Below are 21,871 nucleotides of genomic sequence, written 5' to 3' on the forward strand. Positions count from 1 at the left end.
GTAGCCTTTCTGCTACTCGGCTCAGCAAAAGGCCCGTATCGGCAGACTTGGAGAAGGTGGCTCTGCTAGCTGCATGAGAAGCAAACGGTGTTTCAATGGACACAAACAGCTACGCCAGCGTCTCGACAACGACGTGGAAACCTGAGGAGCTGAAACCGAAATTTGTGAGGAGTTCATCGAAATGCTCCCGCAGGCTCGGTGGCGTAGCCAAGGCGTGGTACACTGGCCACGTAACCCCCCCACCTCCCCCCCGTTGTTTATGCGTGATTATTCAGTCTACCAAGCACCCCCCCCCCCCCTTTCTTTTTTTCACTGTCCCCAGTGCGTGCACACCCCTCCCACTAAAGAAATAAATAATAAAGTCAGTTACGCCATTGCGCAGGATGATAATTACGGGGAGGACACCGCTGAGTGGTCACACATAACAGAGTTGATAATAACTTGAATATATATTTGTTAAATTCTTTTCCTTCAGAAAAACAAGGATATATTGTACAATTTTGTAGCAAGCTCTAGGTGAAATTTCAGCTTCTGTGACAACGCAGAGGTTTGGACAGTACCAGCAAACAATTACTACTACTCAACAGCGGCATAAAGCAACGCTTCGTATCATAACGAGTCCAATAAATGTCGGTTTCTACATACGTATTTATGCGTTAATCCTATCTTAGTATTTTATTTGAGATGATGTAGTAGGAGAGGTTGGCGCGTGGCACCGGCGACTCCTCATCACTTGGGAAATAAACATGTTATCACAATATGTGCGACAAATGTATCACAAGATACAGGAAGACAGCGTGAACACAAAGTGCTGTGAAAGATTCTAGCAATCAGCAGACGATAAACATGCATGCAGTTGCATATGTAAATACCAGCACGAGAACACACACAGTTCACAATTTCACAGAGGAGTGCACGAAACGTGAGTAGACGTACTTAGCATTTGCATTTATAATTTTATGTCATGGATGTTTGGGTGCGACAAGAATATATATCTCAAGTTTTTTTTTTATCACTTGTGTTTAGACGAACCGATTTTCACTGTCAGAAGGTGAGGGGTACGTAAGGTTTAGTTTTACGTCGTGCCCTAACAATCGCGAGTATGTGCCTTACACGCACAGAAGCTCTTGGTGACATGCAGCTGAAAAAATTAGCTCCCACCGAATTTATTTTTCTGTTATTATGCAAACAATACTTCAATCGCCAAGCGCGCAATGACGTGGCAGAACGTGACGCTCGATGATGACTAACAGCGGCTCACGCTCATCGACCTTGCGGGCGGCGTAGTGCCGCGGTGCCACAGAAGCGGTGCTTACTAAGAGACGCAACGAGAGATGCAGCAATAAACAGACAAGAAAGAAGAAAAAATGGGGGGGGGGGAGGAGGGGAGGTATAGTATATATTCATGAACTCGGGGCGAAGGGCGCCACTAGACGTGGAGGGCGAAACAGAAACCAAAACCAGCGGGAGCGTCGCGGCAAAGGTTTCCGCCCACCGCGGCACGTGATCGGATGACGCCACGCCGTCTTGTTTTTCTTGGTGATGCTCGTTCTTGAATCGTCCAGTTTTGTCGGCGGGCGCCCGTGTCTGGAAGCGAGTGCGTTGGAAACAGCTCCGAGGCCGAGCAGAGAGTAGCTGTGCGACGTGGAGAACGCAGTAGTGCTATAGTAGTGCTCTGTAGTGTTCGGTCATCGTTTTTTTCGGGTGCTCTCTCGTGCCCTTGCAGAGTGAGTGAGATCGCATTGCTTCTCCTGCTAGAAACTCGTCGGAGAGGAGTATCTCTGTTGTCTGCACAGTGGATTGTTCAGAATGGTGATCAAAATGTACGTCTCCGGCATCTCCGCCAGCAAGGAGGTAGGTCGTTTCGTTCGACAACGCCGGTTGCCGCGACGGCGGCGGTGGTGGTGGCTGTGAGGGAGGAAGGGAGTGGGGCCGGCCCGCTCCTTATTCAGCGGCTTTGCACCAACAATCGCGAGCTCGAGTCTCCCATCAAAACGAGCGCGGCGTGGAAGACGGGAAGCCGAACGACCGTGCAAAGCAGGGACGTCGCTCGCGACCGCCTCGAGGGCGCATCCTGTTTACGCCGGGAGCGTTCCTTCCGGACCGCGTTTTCCGAGGATAGCGGTACAGGTCCACGAGAGCATAGGAGCCCGCCGGAGGGGTTGGGCCGCGCGGTCCCACCCAGCGCATATCGCGGATTGCGCAGGCTCGCACGCATGGGCTCCTGCCAGCAGCGCTCTTCTTGGGCTTTTGCACGGCCGTCTTTCTTTCCGCTGTGCGACAGAACCGCTAGAATATAGCGCGGTGTTGAAACGCCGGGACGCCGAGCAATGCGCCACTTTTTTTGTTGTTGATTCTTTCTATTGCTGGTCGAAAAAAGAGCTCTGAGCCGTGCCTTCGTAGACGTTGGCGCCGAAGCGCTCCTGTGATGTGCCCGGGAACTTATTGAAAACAAAGTCACTGGCGTGCGCTTCCTGAACGGTCGTCAAATGCGTTTGCGTTACTAATTGAAACAGAGAGGGAAAATCAAACGAAAAGATCAATCACCCGGCAAGTTAAACCCCAGCATTTGTGTGTCGCCGCTGCCAACTGCCAGACTGCTTTTGCAGTTTCAGACACGACCTACTGTATAACGGCGTGTTTCAGATGGGTGTCTTTGTTTCTGACGATGCACCATATGGCACGTGCTAACGGTTGTCGAGAAAGGAATGTAGAAGTGTAGAAAGTTTAGGTGCAGCGAAAAGCACACTATATGTGCACCGGAGAATTTGACAAGACATTGTTCCATAGCGACTGATCTTTGTGAACCTTTGTCAATAAGCCAAGATTACGGCCATGACTGGATCTTCAAGATTAAAGCCACTGTCCATTGCCAATTAGCAGTCTAGACCATGGTTACAGCAGGTCTATGTTATTGCTTCTAGATTGTAACTGGTTTTGTTTTGTAGTTGGTTGTAACCTTTTCTATCTCTAAGCGCAATTTGCATGTCAGATGTAGCAGCTTTGACTATTTTAATCACTTGCTACTATTTTGCTGTTCATGCATATGTTATCACGTATTTCAAATGACCATTGATACAAACCCATCTGAATTTTATGCAGTGCACATGCTATGCTACAGAATCCTGATAACTGTGCTTAACCATTTAAACTGTCTTCCTTTCAGGTTAAAAAGAACCAGCAAAGGGCCTTAATGATCTTGGAGTCGATAAAGGTGCCCTTTGAGAGTATCGATATCACTGAACCTGGCAAAGAGGAAGACAGGGACTTCATGAAGGAGCATTGCAAGAAGGTTGATGGTGTTTGCACTCTCCCACCACATTTCTTCAACGAAAAGGAATACTGTGGGGTAAGACAGCTGTTGATACACTATTTGAACAGTACTTAAGACAAGTTCACCTCTACATTTATAGTGTCTCATACTACTGCAAGCCTATATTTATTTGTGCATAAATGTTGGTTGGTTGCATTTCTTTTGTGACCGTTTTCAGTAGCAAAAGTTTCACTTGTGTAGCCATGTGTAGGTGTGTGTCAGCAATGAGATCACTTTGTGCTTGGTTTGTCTTATATTTTTAATGTCAGGGCAAGCTGCAATTGAAATATTTTGTTTCACAGGTCTAATTGTGCTTGCAGAGAGTCAGAGATGCGAGCCCTGTCTTAGGCACATAATCTAATGGTGCTGTTATTTTTATTATAGGATTTTGAAGACTTTGACCAGGCCACAGAAGAGGATAGGTTGATCCTTTTCCTGAAGCTTGACCCTTCAGAGTACAACCTGAATGGATCGGTAAGTCAGTCCTCTTACTACTGCTGATATATGGTATGCTAACATTAAATTTTAAAATGTTAAAAGGATAGTTTAGCATTTTTACCTTAAGTGTTACATGTGTAATCGTCTCTGTATTGTCCTTTTTTTTTCTTTTATTTGCCTGTATGAAGTTATGCCTAAGGAAAATGAACTGCAAAACTTGACAGGGACACTGTCCATATTCAAAACTTTCGAATAACGAATCAAATAATGTGCTGTTCGATTCAGTCTGATTAAAATTGTCACTATTCTTAAATACAAATATTTTTCTAGTAGGTTTTGACCATTTGAAAATGTCCACTTTGCACAACAAGATATAAAATTTGAGCAATAGTGTAATAAACTTTGTCACCATGTGCATAGTATAGGCATAACATGAGATCTTATGAAGTGGAGCAGGCTATGTCACAAAGAGAGCTAAACTTTCCTACAGTCAGCATTTATTTGCGATCTCCAAGGAATCTTGCATACGCAAACTGCTTCTTTTGCTCCCAACGCTCCAATTCAATTTCTATTAAAGGACGCTTCATAATTTGCAATGTAATCGCAGGAACTAATAATAATAATAACTAATATAATAACTAATAATAATAGAATGTGAACGTTGTTTTCTGGTAAGTGTGAAAATTACTGTTTGTTATTAAAGAAGTATTCAAATTGCTTCTGACACTAATCAATTTGGTCTCAGAAATTAATATTTGCACAACCCTATCTAATTTCTTTTTGTTTAAATCTCCCTTTGCAAAGGAGAATCGGGAGCCAGCAAAGCACCATATTTTTCACCATATGGTCAGTCTTTGCAAGCTTGTTTTATTCCTCTCTCCAGAGTGTGGTGCCCGAAGGCTTGGAGCCCATTGTCTCTCCTAGTGACAAAGGTGATTTAGAGGTCGAGTCTGGTATGGTGAATGGTACACATGAAGACAGCACACGTGAGGGTGGTACCGGGGACCGTGAAGAAAACATGGAGGTCACTGGTGACAGCAAAGAACAGAAACAGGAAGGCAGTACAGAGGAGGGAGATGCCAAAGAGAAGGGCGAAGTCGACGAAGGTACGGAAAACGTCGAAGAAGGAAAACAGGAAGATCTGGAGCAGAAGGATGAGGGTGGGACTGAGGGTGACGAAGTTGACAGCAAAGCTGAAGAAGAGACCAAAGGTGCTCCAAATGATGAACATGAAGGAGAGAAGGCCGATGACCATGAGATGAAAGCCGATGATGAAGCAACAGAAGAGCTAAGTGGTGAAAAAGAAGACATGGCGGATGTTGAAGAGGAAAAAGAAGAGTGATCTCTTACATCATTAAGGAAGAAAAAAGAAACTTTAGGAATTCGCTGCGGTTGTGTACATTTTTGTGCAATTTTCTATTGTTTGCTGTGTTCAATGTGGTGGAACAGCAGAGGTCAGATGTCTCTTTTGTTTGTTTGAGAGGGAATGCAACAGTAAGGTGTATACTAGCAAAACCACTGCCATCAGCAGTTTGGAACCAATTCTGTATTAGGATGTCATTGATGTGTAACACATTACATGAAGTAATCAGGCATGCTTATCTGTACAAATTTGCACCTTTTGCAGATAAAAATCTGTCGTCACCCATGTGGCACAATATGAATGCTAGCATAATAAGCATTTGATGCGTAACCATAGCATTATTTTTTGCATAAATCTATGGTTGCATATACAAGAGAGTAGAAAGCTGTTGCCCTGGCCACTGGGTACTACTAGGTTTTGCTGAGCATTCATTATGCCATAAATGACTACAGAGGCTACATTTGGCTTATGCCACTGGTGGCTTTATCTGACATTTATTTTGCCTTGTGCATATATTCTCTTTTTCATAGCCCTTCTAGAAAGAGACAGAAGCTATATTTTGGCAAAGTATGAAAGCTCGAACTCATTTGTCACACACACCCTAGAACTATGAACTTCAGTTGCTAAGCTTTGCCAATATCACCTGAAGCAGCAGCTAAGGATATCTATCCTATTATGAGAGGTGTTACTGATTATATGCTCAATTTTTTAGGCTTGCATATTTGTATATATCATTGCAGGTACGAAATGTGCCAATATTGCTGTAAAAAGCTCTTTCCTAGAACTACATTTATATTAGAGCTTAATAAAGTGGTTCGTTATAGATATATCGACGTTCTAACAATGTCTTTTTTTTTTCTTGCAGCATGATCGTGCGTGTGCACCTAAAGCCTGTACAACTACTACTGCCTGAACAAATGTTTTTCCATCACGTCTATTAAGCATTGTGGTTTTTCAGCATTCACTGCAAGGAGCAACCATTTTCTTTAAAAAGTGCTTAGCCTGCAGGATTGCCTGTATAGGTTGTGTGCTGCCTGTCCACTAACCCAGGACTGTGTGTTCTTAGTCCTTACTTGCATCGAGTGATCGGAGGAGACTACTGAACTTTGCGCATGCAAGCATGATTATGAGTGTTCCAGTATACAATGTTCAATTTTAAACCACAGCAAATCACTGAACCAAAATGAAAATGTCACTGTTTCCTATTGATTACTGCATATTGTGTTCAATTATTTTAATACTAGTGCTGCATGATAGCATGGTTGAGTCACGGTTGAACAAAGCTAATATAATGATTGAACAAAGTTGATTGCTCAGGCAGTGAAAAATCGTTAATGGAAAATGACCAGTGGCTGAAGCTGGGATGACTTTCATTTTTGAGGAAAATATTGTTAAGCAGTTATTACTCTCAATGCCGCCACCTTCAGTCTTGTGACACGGTATGCATTTTTGGTTGACGACCACTGACTGCGTTTTGCTCAAGGCCGAAGTGTTGGTGCAGAAAAGCAACAGAACAAGCATAGGCATTTAGCATGCGTGCATTATGAAACGCTGTGGAAGCTTGAAAACTAACCACGTGTGCAAAACATTTCAGCGACTGTGCATGTTCTTGTGTATAATATGCAGTTAATTGTACAGCTCATAAGCCCCTTCCTGTGACCATGAAATGCAAGCAAAGTTGTGAGTGTCAATCTTTCATTTCTGGTGATGAGTGCGATTATTTATTGTTTTTGCTTCTGAACATACCTACTCCCTCCTCACTCGCACCTGAAATGCCACGAGGTACCTAGTTAAGAGTACACCCGAAGTCTTAAAGAACTCTGGTACACCCTTGGAAAAAAAAAATATGTATATTTATCTTGTTGCAAGCACAGTTTTGTGCCAACACGAATCAAAATGGAATGTTTCTAGGCCTGTTACTGCTACAGAAGTGGATTCTGGATAACCTTTTAGCACTAGGCCATCTTGTTGGTTTTTAGTGTACTACCACCACGAGAATGTACTTTCACACATTCTCATGGTGTGCCCAGGGCTAAAATGTTGCCATATTTCCTTCTTACAATGCATAGATGTCGTGTATTGACCAGGTGCCTCTGTACGTGTTCGTTGTGCTTCATGAAGGTTGTGTTGCCTAAAGAAGCTGATCATGTTTCAATGCATCAGTAAGGAATGTTGAGCGCTGGAGCAGCAAAGTGCACAATTATAGTATGTTGCAGTTGAGCTGCTTGCCCAAATTTTTACGACATGTTATGTGCACACGCCGCACAGCTTCAATTAAAGCTACTGCTTGTTCTTTTTTCTTTTCCTCGCGGTGATGGTGGAAGTATGTAAGTCGCCTTGTACAATTAAAATAGTTCCTTCACTTTTTGAGAAACGCGAGCGCAGTTGTTTACTCTTGCTGGCAACACTTGCAAAAATTATTGCACCAGTAACAGCACATCACACACAACACATACCACCAGTGAAGCAACGCTAGTGTGTATACCACCTTGCAGGCCAGTGCCATACACAATATGTATGTGCAATATGTATAATAGCAAGCCACTATGCAAGTAGAAGCCATGTTATGCTGCTAGCACATCTCAATGCAAATGCACGCCGAGACTCGTTAGAAGCGAGTAGACACACATCAACACTGACCCCTGCTTTCACGTATGTACAACTCTGCCTTTCAGCTGGAACAATGAGTACACGTCCATAATGCTTCTGGGAAGTTGCCAAGATAAAATTTGGTGACCATTTACTTTTAATGTCTGCTCAAAGGCACTGAAGTAGATAGGTGTTTCTCAGCATCTCCTCATTGCAAACATCGCAAACAGATTAAAGCATGTTGTTCACATCAGTTGAGAGCTGGCGCTGCTTTACACTACATCTGTGAATACAAGGGAGAGTCTAATGGTTTCATTGGGGCAGTGCAGTAAAATACCTGCCGTGGTGGAGTAATGGCTTCAGTGCTGCTAAACTTGAGGGCGTAAAATTAAATCCCCGTGACAGTGGCTACACTTTGACGGGGGCAAAATGCAAAAATGCCTGTGCACCATGCATTGGGTGCACATTAAAGAATCTTAGGTGGCCGAAATTATTCTGGAATCTCCCATTATGGTGTGCTTGAATTGGCAAGTAAAACCCCTATTAAAAAGGTGTAGTAACATTGCAGCTGAAAGCCCTCCTAGTCTGCAAAGGCTGTCAGGGCTACGCGTTCAATTCAAAGCTGGTCATACTAATGCTTATTTCTTGGCATTAGCAGCGACTTCATATTGGCCCTTTTCATGGTGATGCCGCGGGTGCTGTCATTTAATCGCCGTGATGCGTCCATTGCTTGCCTCAGCTGCCAGTGTTTACGATGGATGTAACATGACCCCGTTTTGGCGGATACCGCAGACGGTGAGTGGGTAAACGGCCCGCGAAGCTTTGGCTACAGCTTCAGAGGACATGTAAACGCTTTCAGAGCTCGTTATGCTTTGTCCAAACTGCGCGAGCAGCGTATACCATGCTTTTAGTAAAAGCGGGGCTAAAGATGTATTCCAAGCTATCATAACTTCCCGCTATGAATTGAATCAGTACCAGTGTGTAACTTTTAATTCTTTATTAAGCAAGTACTTTTAAGCAACGGCTTGTCACATATCCAACTAAGTAATGTTCTCCGAACGGTCACTATTCGATTATTTTCAGCCCGATTGCTCGCAAGTGTGCTCAGTTTCGATAGATTTGTTCTTGCTGGGCACAAGCCTTGTAACGTACATGTTCTGTACGTCGCAATAGCTTGTAGCAAACGCGTATTGCTGCTAGTTACTCGCTTACTGTGTGGCCCGTTGCAAAACGTTCAGCTTCGAACGTGTACTGTCGGTGCAGTTGCAGTCACCCATACTTCGGCAGAATGATTCAAGTGTGCGGCCGTTCACTTATACTTAATATATTGGCGATAGAGTGGCCGTAAGTTTGCGTGCGAGAAACTTTATTATAGGCCAATGATGCAGCGCTACTCCATTTGTCACTGTAACGGTACTCACGCATTCCGAGGTTGAAGCCCCTCCTTGTAGGTTATCGCTAGAACGCTGGCGGATGAGTGTTTTTTTTTTAATCCTTGAGGGAAACTGTTCATCGCAAAGAGCCAGCAGTGGTTCATGAACTTGGACACACAGATTCATTCCAGTTGCACACTCCACTGCTCCACATTTTGCAGCATGAATGGAGCACAATGCGTTAGTGAAAACCCAGTTGCACTTCCAACAGCTCGACACATAGAAGCAGGGCAGAAGAGGCAATGGTTTCTTATTCGTGCGCTTTCGCTGAGGAAGCTTGCAGCGTGCCATTGAATGCACTATCTCGTTTTTCTATAGCAAACTGCTTCGAGAAAGGGAATAATAAACATTTTCACAAGAGGCTTATTGGATGTCCCAAAGCTCAATACTGGACAATGGTCATGGTAGCGCAGAACACCGCAGGGAGTAGATGCACGAGGTTTATCGCATGTGGCTGCCAAGGCCCCAAGAGCAGGCGATATCTGTGCCATAGAAACGCTACAGCATTGGACATGGCTCCAAATAAGAAATTGCAGTTGCTAGAGATAACTATTTTTGCAGGCAATATTAAACTTTTTTGTTTCAATATGACTCCTACAAAAGACCACTGCCCAGGTAAGAGTCTTTTCATTTACCACCTTGCAAGAACGTTGATTGCAAAGGACTTCAAGGCCTTTCAGATGGCCATGTGTAAAGGGTGTTTACAAGTATTGACTGAAATGGGACAATGGCACTAAATGCAAGACAACACATTTTATGATTTTATTTCTATGTTCACAAGTTATGCACCTTGCATGCAATGAGAAGTCAATGTAACATGCCCAAGTTCAAAGAACACTGAATAACAAATGCAATGTTAAAATGTGTAGCTTAGGACTAGACATTCACATCAGACAAGACTTTACACCAGATATGGGAGCTCTTTCTGTGTTTTAGAAAATTTTTTTGCAGTGGGTAAAAGTAGTACAGAACAGCCTGATATGTGATGCAACATAAAGTGTGAGCAGCAAGTTTGCGTAGATGATGCAAAGAAGTGAAGACAGTGTTAGCTGCAGTGTGCCTTCTGCTACAGCAGCTCTTCTCTCGTGTCATCAGACTACAGACACAGGCGACCACATTTTTGCACATGCATAACTCACCCGCAGTCCTGGTCACTGGGTGACAAGCTGAATCTCGTACTGGACTGTACCACATGTTTCAAATAAAGATTGCACAGTGTGTTTCAGCCAAATACACATGGTATATGCATTATGAGCACTCCCTGTTAGGATAAAATCAATTGACATTCTCTTTAGCTGTACAGCTTGGAACAGCATGAAGGCAATTGGCCAAGCAGTCACTAGACCCTAAGTAGACTTGGAGAAGCTTTTTGTGGAAAAACAGCTGTGTTTTGTGGGAAAGTGGCTGTTAAGGGTTCCATATGTGGATTGCAAGATTGCAGTGCATGTTTAACCAAAAATGTCCATCTTTGGGATTGACCCAGTACACTGCATGTAGGAGCACACAAATGGATAGATATGAGATGACAGGCACATGCTGCCAGTAAAATCTTTTGCCAAATATTTTGTGGTTGAAGCAGCTCATAAGTACTGAAAAATATTTTGGCAAAGGCACAGATGAAGGCAAAGCATCAACAGTGGTATTATATTACAACATACTGGACCACTTCTAACACACAATTACACAAGATTGCACATATCTGCAGCACAGAGTTGCAGAGCTATAGCGCCACTACACTGACTGTGTTTCTGCATAAGCACTAACACATGTACAGATCTATTTTTCTGTAGATATTGCTAAGCATTGTGAAGCCAAATAATGAACCAAGCTTGGAGCAATTTCTAAAACTGGCTGCAGCACTGTGCTTTGATGCTGTTCAATTATCACTCTGCAGGGGGGCGGACAGCTTCAAGTTGCTTCGGACTGTACACTACAGTGATGTATTTCGATCTCCTGGGTTGCCTTATGAGACAGTCTTTACTGTGAGCCGGCTGTTTAATCCCCTAAAGCAGCAGCTTCAACGGAAGCAAATCACTAAACTGAGAATTTCAACCCTCTTATAGCACATTTGATGCTGATGAGATGGTGTGTTCCAAGTGAAGATATCGTTTGCAATGCTCGAGATTGAAATGTTCAAGCAGGTTCTTTCAATCCTTTGCCGTTTCTCCCAGACCAGTCAGAGTTACACTAGCAAAAAAATGCTATTTCTGCAATCACATCAACAAGCATCTGCAAACTGCAAATTTCACACACTAAGCAAAGCCAGTAGTGTGCGAGACAAAATAAACCAAAAACTTGGAACTGGTGTGTGAACTTCGTAGGCTACAAGAAGACTTCAGAGAAAATCTATACAGTAGTCACCTAAGCCTAGCATGATGAACCAAGTGCATTACAGTTGTCTACGGCAAAACTGTGATACTGTATACAAGTTCTCCACAGTGATATACTTTGTTGACAACAGCTTCAGTGCCACGTTTAGCTTCAGTGCTAAGTAATGTTTTGTCCACAAGCGGAGTGCTACAACAGTTCTGCGTTTTAAATAACTAATGTTGACAAAGCAGAATATACTTCCTTTGCAAATTGTTACGAAAGGCACAAATACTGACTGATTCTTTTTCTGGCATGTGCCACACACTAAGAAATAAAATGGATGTGACTGTATGGCTGAGAATTGAACACTGCATAAATGTAGTAACTTTGTATACGAATCAGTTCTGCTCTTGTATTTCACAGCAACAATAATGAACTCCAAGTATGAAAGATCTGTAAAAGTAAATGCTATGGTAAAAAAAAAGCTATTTTCACGATGGATAATGTGACTACTAAACATTTGCGAGGAACAAGACTTCAAAATAAAATGCACAGCTGCACAGTCTCACAAGTTTATGCTTCACAACATGCTGTCGGACAAGCAAAATTACAATTTTTCATTTTGCAATATTGCAAGTATAAACACTAATATGGAAATTAAATATAATGTTTAGTATGTAATTACGACCTGTCATTCATTACAACCTCCTGCCTTCCTAACCACATCAAACACACTTCACATCTATTTCAAGAACTTCTATGGACAAAAAAAGGATTGGAGATCAGTAAAGCAGTACCAAAAAGTGGTCTTCATGTTGCAACTAGCCCAAGCTTCAGTCCTGGCCAACAAATGATGAGGTTTTACAGTCCAAAGTGACATCTCTGATGTCACAGCTACAGTGCTGAAAATTAATTTTCAGCACTTGAAGTCCCCAAAAGAAATTGTGCAGCTCTATACACTTCCCTACACTAAAAGGTTTTTATCATCATATGCTTGACAACCACAGTCAATGACATATACATTGTTTAAGGTAATTATATATAGACTATGTTTAGGCTTAGCAAGCCTAACGGGGACAAAACAATAGTATACCGGCATGAAATTTCATCAAGCAGTTATATTTGTTTTATCCAAGGCTGCTAACACACGGAAAGCTGATTCTGGTACAATCATTGCATACTCTTCATCCAAAATACTCCAGATGCACTGAATCCAACTGGAGCTAAGACAAAACTATGTGCATGGCCTTGATAGCACCTGCAGCACCTTGTGGCTTTGGAGAATGAGGACTCTTGCTTTCACTACCTAAAATCTTCACAGCGCCAGGATTGTCACAGGAGCCCTAGCACAATACAGAATATACCGGTCATGTATGCAGTGGCCCATACGCTTCTGTCAACGTAGATGCTGTTCCAAAGAGTACACATTTTCGTGCAGAAATGAAAAATAAAGAAAACGCTTGCAGGAACCTATGCAGTAACCATCACAATGCCACAGCATAGCACAATGCACAATCTGTGAACACAATTCACGCCAACAAGCCATTGAGGCTAGAAATTCTGTTAACTTCAAGCTTCATCATTGGGTTCCTTGCCAAAATGCCAGCTTTTGGGAGTGATGGATGATAAGCATGAAATAAAATCAGTGAAGAAGGACATGTCCAGCACTACAAATGGAAGGTTACTGTATTCTTTTGCAAGCCAGCTATCACTGTAGCACAATATCAAGCCGCCACTGCTGCAAACATGTATAACAAAAATGTCTCAAATTCTTGATATACAGTGCATGCTGCACAACATGTTCATTACATTCTGGGATTTAACATGCCGAAACTGCACAGTGGGCTACGCAGGATGCTGTAGTGGGTGGGCAGAGGGAGGGGGGTTACTCTGGGTTAATTTTAAAGATGTGGGAAACACCCAAAGCGTGGCACAAAAGTGTTTTTGCATTCCGACCCACATCCTCAAGCTCAGCAGCGCATTTCCGTAGCCACTGAGTCACCGCGGCAGGTATCCCACACAACGTACAACACAGTATATATTACAGGAGGCCTTTCTCAGAGGGAATAAAAATGTATATACTTGTGATGAGCAGTCTATCATTGGCAATTTATCTTTGAATGCTTCCGAGACATATACAGACCAAGCTACCTGGCTGGCGACTGTCCTTTCATTGCTCTCATTTGCCTGCTTATGCATAAGCTATGGTGCGTGACTGTATTGTCTGCTGTTGCTTCCGAAATACATGCACAGTTTCCTTGAATCAGTGTTATACTCCAAATCCCACACAAAATGCCAAGCCACAATTACATAATAGCTGAGCGGTTAGAACATCCAGCTCCCAGATTCATACTGCCACAGTGATGTGATTTCAATCTGCAGTGGTGGCCATGGCCAATGCCTTATTTTTACAGTGAAGCTGTATATGGCTAGCCGATTCGTCCGCCTAGCGGTCTGTCGCCTGTACAGCGAACAGTCCTCTGGCACAAGCCCATGAGCATGCGCGGGGGGGAGGGGCGAGAGAATAGAGAGAGAGAGGCCACAATTGGCTGTGCCAGTAGTGACGACGTTGCTCTCCGTTGCAGCCGAGTGCATGCACAGCAGTTTCTCTCTAGCTCGGAAATGGGTATGACACGCGTCATATGTACTACTGAGGAGCAGGCAGCTTTTGATCAGCAATGCCATGAGCAGAACCGAGAATTAGCTGGTCTATGCCCTGCCGGTGCTGCAGCGCGGGCACAAGAACAGGCTCGTGCAGCCAAGTGCAAGCACCAACTGCGTACAGAGGATCCAGCAGGCCTACCAAGCCGTTGTTTGATGAACCGTTATAGTTAACCCAGTGATAAACACTGGGGCCGCACATTTCAGCTTTGTTGGTTAACCATCTGTACAGAGTGCTTGGGCGGTGTTTTTATTATCCTCTTTGTCATCATATCAGCTACACATGACCACTAAGACAATTATGCACTAACGAAATAAATGGTGCCTATTCTGGCCATAATACCACAAAAAGCTCTTGTCGTTTTGTGCGACAAAGATGCCTCTTTGCCAGAGAAGGCACTGTTCCCAGCTGCAGAGTGTGCTTGTGCAACTGTTTTAGCACTAGCACACCTGATGCCTTGCCTTGAGGCAATGCACTGTGGTAGTAGAATGTACATTGTGCTAAGCTGCAGTGTGAAATTAACACAGTTAACAGTAGCACGAGCTAATGAAGCAGTCATGCTAAACTGACAACAGTTTTCAAAGCACTTTCTGACTGTGGCCAGCATCACTCCTCACTTTGCTAAGTATAAAAACGTACACAAACATATGCTACTGACAGTAAAATGTGAGATTCCATGCCACACCCTACAAATCGTCAATAAAAGCTGTGACAGCTCCATAAACACCTATTGTACATGCATGTAAACTATAGTTTAAGGAGGCTATTCAACATTTTTAATGAAACTGAATGCTAAAAAAATTGACACAAATGTGTATAAAAGTACAGATATCAACAACTGTTTGGAATGATGAAATCACATTGTACTCAAACAATCTTTTAATTTAGTAACAACAAGCGTGTGTGAGCTGCACAGAGCAGCAGGAGAGTTGGAAAACTGCTGTTCTGTACCGCCAGGAAAAAAAGCTGTAAAAAATTTTAAGCTCATCACAGCATGTGGTAAGCTAATGGCTCCATTCACGTAGCAACAACTCTGAAAGGTAATAGAGAAGGCATCAGTAAATGTGGTCAGAAAAACGGCATATCACAGGCATTTAAAATACAGAAAATTTCCAAACTGAACCACTAGTGGCACACAAAAACCTGCATATGCGAACTGCCCTTCAGCTCTACAGCCACAGTTATTAACATAACTACTATAGCACAAACCCACAATTCATAATGCACCTGCATCTGTGGGCTTTATAGAGAATGGGCTTAGAGTGGGATGGTGGATGGCCTATCTGCTATTGCAACAGGACCTGCACATCTGTTAGAACTAGTGCATAGCACTGAACTGAGACATTACATTAAAAAGTTCATTCACTGAAGTGAAGTAGTTGCAACTTATACTAAATGCAAGATTAAGTAGAAAGACTAACAAGAGTCTGCAGCTGAATACACTCCGGATAACATCTAGGCAGTCTGGCACTGCAAATGACTGTTAAATTCATTCTTAAAAAAAAAGCCCCAGGTGAACATAAACCAGTTGGACTACAAATGACAAGTAACATTTACATTACCTTTGCTCAGTGACAGTGGTTCCATTCACTTCAGTGGCTGACTTGGAAGGAGAAGCATGGGTAACGGCTTTGACTTCAGGTGGGGCTTCTGGGCCGATATTCTCGTTGGACTTCGCTCTGACTTCGGGTGTAGCAGGCACTGCAATACCAGGTACTGCTGTAGTGGCCCCATGAGCGGGTGTTGTGTGAGGTGATGTGGCAAAGCGTGACAGGGACCGATCCACCAGACCATTTTCGTCATCACTTGGAGCTACGCTAGTTTCACTGATGTCTTCTGGATAAAAGAAGTGGTACCTGCACAGGTTCCGATAGTCAGTCTGTTAAGGCTGGGCAAAACGCAGGCATAACAGGCACCACCTCTGAGAAGTAGCACACAGGTATCCAACTTTGCTGAGGGATCAGCTCCTAATTTCAGAACAACCCTCGCCGTGTTTCAGGAACAGTTTTGTTGTTTCTTTGCAACCAATAATAGAATGAGGCTGTGTGCCATCAAAGGTTTATGTAACTTGTAAGCATCATTCTGGGAAGTGAGGCAACTTGTATGAGAATGCTCAAGTACTGGGCCTCTTCGATTTTCGGAGTGCTGGCAGCCAGATGGCAGCCAGCTAGTTCCGGTTCTGACAGGAAGTCACATGGGCTGGGATCCCAAGACAACCTGAACCTGCCCGAAGTTTGGAAAATCGAACGCCGGTACAGCTGGACAAATGTAAACATGCTACCAGCATGGCAGTGCCCGTCGAGGCCGGCGCGCGCTCGGCGTAGTCGGCCCATGTATGCGTTGCCAGTTTGAAAATATATTGTTGCATTCAGGAATACGATCACTTTCGCGCGACTCAGCGCAGGACACGTACTCGGCCAACCTCGCTTACGCAGCGCAACAGATGGCCTCCGACGCGGCGGATGACAAGACTCGAAATCGTGATTGTATACTCGAAAGCAATAGCTGGAGGATCCCTGCTCGCAGCGATCACGTCGACCACCGGCGACATTGATGAGTTGGCGTTGTGTCATCACAAGACATGAAAAAACAGGTTATCGGGTACGTCTAGCTCATACGCATATAATTTCGCGCCGACCTGCTTGGGCTTCGATTTCATAAAGTTTGTTGTGGCTGATGGTGCTTCTCATTTAAGGAGCTGGGGACGCGGCTGGCGCACGAAAATGCACGTCACCTGTGACGAGCAAAACGTTTCACACGAAAAACAACATTGGTCGCAATCATGAGAGCAATAAGCCAATGTATGCGTGTCTAAATGTACCGAGTGCAATCAGTGTATTCTTAGATCAACGGCCTGCAGTTCGAACACATATCAGTTTCGAGCTGCCACAGCATACAACAGAGAGACGGAGCGAACACGGGCTAGCTGCAAAGCCTTCGCTAACTGCAGAGAAAGGAGATATACATAGGGGAGATATGTGAAAAGGAACGCCACCAGAGAAAGACGAACCCAAAATGTACTGCAATGTGTGAATGAGCGTCTACAACTTGCGTGGAACACAATGCAGATAACATGCACGCATGAGAGCGCGACGCGCTGTTCACCGCCGCGAAGAAGCAATCAGCTGGGGACACGCACACAAAAGCTTCAAACGGTTCACCACGGCTCGTATCACACCGCTTTGCGATGCGGAACGGTGCGTTAGCACCTAAAAAGATAACGCTGGAAGTAAGGAAATCCGAAGATGACCGTAGACAGTTGGCTGAGTGAGGTAAATTTAAGTCCTCAAGCACCCGCGTTGCAATCCGTGAAGTCCCCGTAAAGATGGCGGCGAGCGCCCATCGCCTCTTTTAGTCGTCTGCTAGCCAGAGAACTTTCAGAGAGCAGCCAGACCAAAATCGTCCTGGCAGGTTCTGGCAGCCCACGGGTAGCCAGAACCGTCCAGCGCGAGCAAAACGAACGCCCGGTGGAAGTGCGTAGCACGGTGGGCGGAGCAACCCGAGAAAAACGAAGACGCTCTGGCTGGCTCTGGCAGCCTGCGGATAGCCAGAAGTGGAAAATCGAAGAAGCCCACTATCTTGCATTCCCTCATGTTCGTCTGCCTTGCATGACAGTCAAGCGATAGTCGGAACCAGTAGGTACAGTAACTACAATGAGACGGTACCACTGCTCTTTTACTGGCACCAGTAAAACCAGTGGCACCAGTGAGTGTAGCAGGTGCATGCAAGAAACTTTGTCCCTCTTCTTGAGAGTGGAAAATTGTTGGCGACACATCTTTAGACACACAGTCTGCGAACAGAAGACAAGCACCGCACTGACATAGGCAAATAATCAGTAGTAATTGCCTGAGTTTATGGGGCAGCACCTGCAAACAATGCTCAGGTTGGGCTCTAGAGCTTGCCATGGGCACATGAACATTAGCTCAGGAACCCAAAGGCACAGGGTGAAAACACTGATTCCTAAGAAGAGTTTTTCCAAGGAACTACAGTCCTTCTAGCTTCAGTAGACAGCATTTAGTACTAAAAACAACAACTAATGAATGTTTTTTGTGTGATCATCTATGTCACCATTTTCTTTGTTTGCAAGAGCAAAATGTGCCGTGGCTGGTTTATGTGCCATATGTGTACTTGCAGCCACAAGTTGGAGTTTGCAATTTGCGATGCACCAGTTGCACAACCACACATTTTTCAGACTTCCACAATTTGCAGCAGCAGGATAAAAGTTGACCCAGCAGAACAGCCTGATTAAAAATGATTACGCCTTTCTGAACACCATATATCTATCACTCCATATGCCCAATTATTAATCAATTCATACATTAGAAGTCTGCACTTTGTACAATACATAAATGATATTGGGTGCTTTCTTACCTTAGGTGCTGGCTATCTTGTGTCTCATCATCGCTGTCCTCATCAGGTGAAACATACAGGACCTTGAGTGTAATCTCACCTTGCTGCAAAAAATTGCATGTTGCCAACAAAAGATATGAAAGGGACATTAGACAGGATTATTAAGTAAAAATGTATCCATAAATTATGCTTCTGCAACATCGAAATGGCTGGTGCTACCACAAGAGGAGGCTTGGTAAACCAATGAAGATGCAAAAACATGATAGAAACTCCCGTGGTGCTGCTGTTATTATGTTTTTGCACCAGCTTGCTGTGATGTCATTCATTTTGCCAGCATCTACTAAGGTCTAGTTACCATTTGCTTTATCACCAAAAAATGACTATGCAGCATTCTGCAGGCACTAAAAACTCAACCTTGGCAAGTTTCAATAATTTTCCTGTGCTGAAACGATTTGGTGTTGCACCTTAGCATCCCTACAAATATAAAGTTCTTGAATTTATGAAACAAACAGCATGTATGATGTCACATCACATCGTCACATCCATCTTTTAACCTGGATATAACGAACCTCAATATAACGAAATTCTCTATATAACGAAGTATTTAGGCTTTCTTAACCTCTTGTTCCTAACCACCATGTAATTAGAACCTCAATATGACGAAGTGTGTTTGTATATAACGCAATTTCGCTTCCGCAGTAAAGGAATGCCGAGACAATAAATGGACACTTACGCGGACGCAGATGGTCAAATGAATAAATTAAAAGTGGCTGCTTGCAAACACACCTCTCAAATTACGCTCGGCGCGATCGCCGAAGTGGAACCGCATCATGTTCCGTATCAAGTCCGAGCGCGATAAGATCCTATCGCGCCCCGCGCACTTCGTGCTTTAGGTGCGAGTGAAAGTGCGCGAGGGTGAGACAAAAAAGATGGTGGCTTCACAAGTGCCGCCTTCCCGCGCGAGCAAAGGGACAGAGGGGGAAGGGAGCAAGCTCGCGGTAACGCAATCAAGCGCGCGCGAAAGGCGGGCGGGGGGGAAGTAAGTTGGCGCGCGTCGCTGAGCGCATACGCAGCCGCGCACCCTGCTGCCGCGTGTGCAAAGCGTAGGCGTGCCGAGACGCGTGGCATCATGGAAGCTGTCTTCCCGCGCGTTTAGCATTGAAGGTTGCGTAATCTCGAGTTTCGGTGACTCGTTGGAGCGAGAGGCAGACGAAGCATTCGGTCCCCGCTGTCGGCGCTTATCATGATAGCGTCGTCCCAGTGCGAGCGACGCTATCAGCCGCGGGGGTGGAGGGCACGCGAAAACATGGCTGGCTTCGCTTAATTTGTGCCGCCGATGTGAATATATCGTCGACGCGGCATGAAACCGTACATTCGTCGCCGACTCCCGAATTCATCAAAACGAATTATTTTCCTATTCAAATTTGCTTTTTTCGATTGCCCGATAATTCGGAAAATTCTGCGGCCCCTTTCCGTGCAAGAAAAATCGATCGGCGACTGTACTTATTTGCATAGAAAGTCGAATTTCAATACAGCGAAATTTCGATATAACAAAGCGAATTGCCAATTTTACCTACTTTGTTATATCAAAGTTTAACTGTACATTCAATGCACAATGCTATCTGTGCTGCTAGCTACGCTACCTGAGAAACAGACAGTTCATACCAGTAAAGAGCTTTAGCATGCTGTGGCTGTTTTGTTTTATATCTTGCACAGAACGATCACCAATGATATGAAAAGGCTTACTTTTAAAGTCTTTTTAAGCCTGTCATGTTTATTCAGGTAGCAGAAACAAGCTACATACCATTTAGCAAACTTAAAAAAAAATGAACCTGCTGTTCTTGATCTGTGATACAATTTACCATAACTCAAAAGGCACCGAAGCTTATTTGGACAAAGCTAATGAAATCTAAAAAAAGGTATGAACTTCTCCTAAAATCTCTGAATTCTAGGATTTATGATGTCTGACAAAATGAAAACATTCCTCCTCCTATGTTTTCTGCTATGTTAAGTTCTGCACTTTGGACAACTTCTGTTGGTTGTTTTTGAAACACAGATTTGAAAGAATTAACACACCTGGAACATGACACATGTGAAAATCTAGATTGGCTCATGAAGCTCGTCTTGGTACTACTCATGTGGACTTCTATGTTACCCACAGTATGTCACTATAAAAGTTTTTTAGCTCCACTGACCACATGGGATTAGCATTAATGGCATATGTTTGGCTTATTGCCTAGAGCTACTATAACTGTGGTTAGGAGATCCAATCTCACAGCAAGGCACTGAAGATACCACTGGTCCTTAAGGCTTCTGCTATAGCCATGTTGTCTTTTATGAGCATGTATTGAAGCAAGACTTAAAGTCTGTAATGGATTGATTATCAACAGCCAAGCAACTCGAAACATTTCCCTTTACATATGAAATAAGTATACAGTCAAGCGCTTCTACAACAAATGCCTATATAATGAAATGACCTGTATAATGAAGGAATAATTCTGTCCTGGTTGTATTGCGAGGTGTCCAATGCTTGATCTGCATGTGAAAGATAGCTTGAAAAGGCAACAAATAAAATAAAAGGGCCCATCTAACCTGACTTCAACATAAGCTCTGAATAAGCAAAGGCACTAAATATAGCATACCAAGCCCGAAAGAACCTTGACAGCATCATTGTGCTTTGCTTCCCTTAAGTCAACACCATTGGCAGCAAGGATGGCATCTCCAACGAACAACTTGCCACTCCTCCAGGCTGGCATGTCTGGGAGTACTTCAGAAATGACTATGGGAACACCATGCTCTAGACCACCCTGCAAGGACAGTAGTGTTTGTCTAAGATTACACACCAAACAGCTCAATGCCTGCACATATGCAGTTGTTTTTCACTGCGTAGTTAGTACACAGAAATGTCACAGAGTAATCTGACTTATAAATTGGTACCACTGAATATTGTTACGCAGAAGGAAGCACAGGTGTTAGGGATGTTTACTGGTTGTATTCACAAGAAGTGTGCTGCGATGAGCAAGACGGAGTCCCGCTCACACAAGGTATGGTCCCTAGAATATTGGCTAGTCTGCCGTTCGCCGACAGGAGTGAGGACTGTTTCCGAAGGAAGGACGGTGGCGGTAGCAAAGCGAGCGGTCGTCATACTATGGCGAGGCACTCGGCTGCCCGGCTGCGTGTTAGCAAAGTGTGTGCGCAATGCGCGTAATTTAGCCATTCCGTATATTTAAAATAATTTTCTGTCACCACGTACTTGTGCCACATTAGAGCAGTACGCATTTGCTACGGGTGTGATGAGAGGTTTTACCTGCGTGAAGTGGTATCCATTTGCAAATACTTTTATGCTGAGCCGTATCAAACATGCCTGTGGAGTGGGGATGCGACTTAGAGCACAAAGCGATTGCGCAGCCTGG

At 44.0% G+C, this 21,871-nt stretch overlaps 2 protein-coding genes across 6 annotated transcripts in view; one reads left to right on the forward strand and one right to left on the reverse strand.

Moving 5' to 3' along the window:
• The first annotated feature begins 295 nt into the window (after positions 1–295).
• Positions 296–6,051, forward strand: LOC142585783 (uncharacterized). 3 transcript variants are annotated; one of them, XM_075696792.1, is made up of 4 exons: positions 296–922; positions 3,167–3,349; positions 3,698–3,787; positions 4,635–6,051. In XM_075696792.1, the coding sequence occupies exons 2-4, from the start codon at positions 3,194–3,196 to the stop codon at positions 5,091–5,093; spliced, it is 705 nt and encodes a 234-aa protein (XP_075552907.1). In that variant the 5' UTR covers positions 296–922; positions 3,167–3,193; the 3' UTR covers positions 5,094–6,051. The 3 variants fall into 3 exon arrangements, with proteins under 3 accessions (XP_075552907.1, XP_075552905.1, XP_075552906.1); XM_075696790.1 differs by lacking the exon at positions 296–922 and adding an exon at positions 1,432–1,854; XM_075696791.1 differs by lacking the exon at positions 296–922 and adding an exon at positions 2,163–2,550.
• A 3,818-nt stretch (positions 6,052–9,869) lies between these two features.
• Positions 9,870–21,871, reverse strand: part of LOC142585779 (Golgi-associated PDZ and coiled-coil motif-containing protein-like) — a 30,742-nt gene continuing 18,740 nt past the window's right edge. For all 3 annotated transcript variants that reach the window (XM_075696781.1, XM_075696784.1, XM_075696782.1), the window contains exons 5-8: positions 21,101–21,265; positions 18,480–18,562; positions 15,671–15,964; positions 9,870–15,141 (exon numbers count right to left, since the gene is read on the reverse strand). In XM_075696781.1, the coding sequence (XP_075552896.1) occupies positions 15,126–15,141; positions 15,671–15,964; positions 18,480–18,562; positions 21,101–21,265 (558 nt within the window). In that variant the 3' untranslated portion in view covers positions 9,870–15,125. The remainder of the gene's footprint in view (positions 15,142–15,670; positions 15,965–18,479; positions 18,563–21,100; positions 21,266–21,871) is intronic.

Source organism: Dermacentor variabilis, chromosome 6, assembly GCF_050947875.1.
Source record: "Dermacentor variabilis isolate Ectoservices chromosome 6, ASM5094787v1, whole genome shotgun sequence".
NCBI lineage: Eukaryota > Metazoa > Arthropoda > Arachnida > Ixodida > Ixodidae > Dermacentor > Dermacentor variabilis.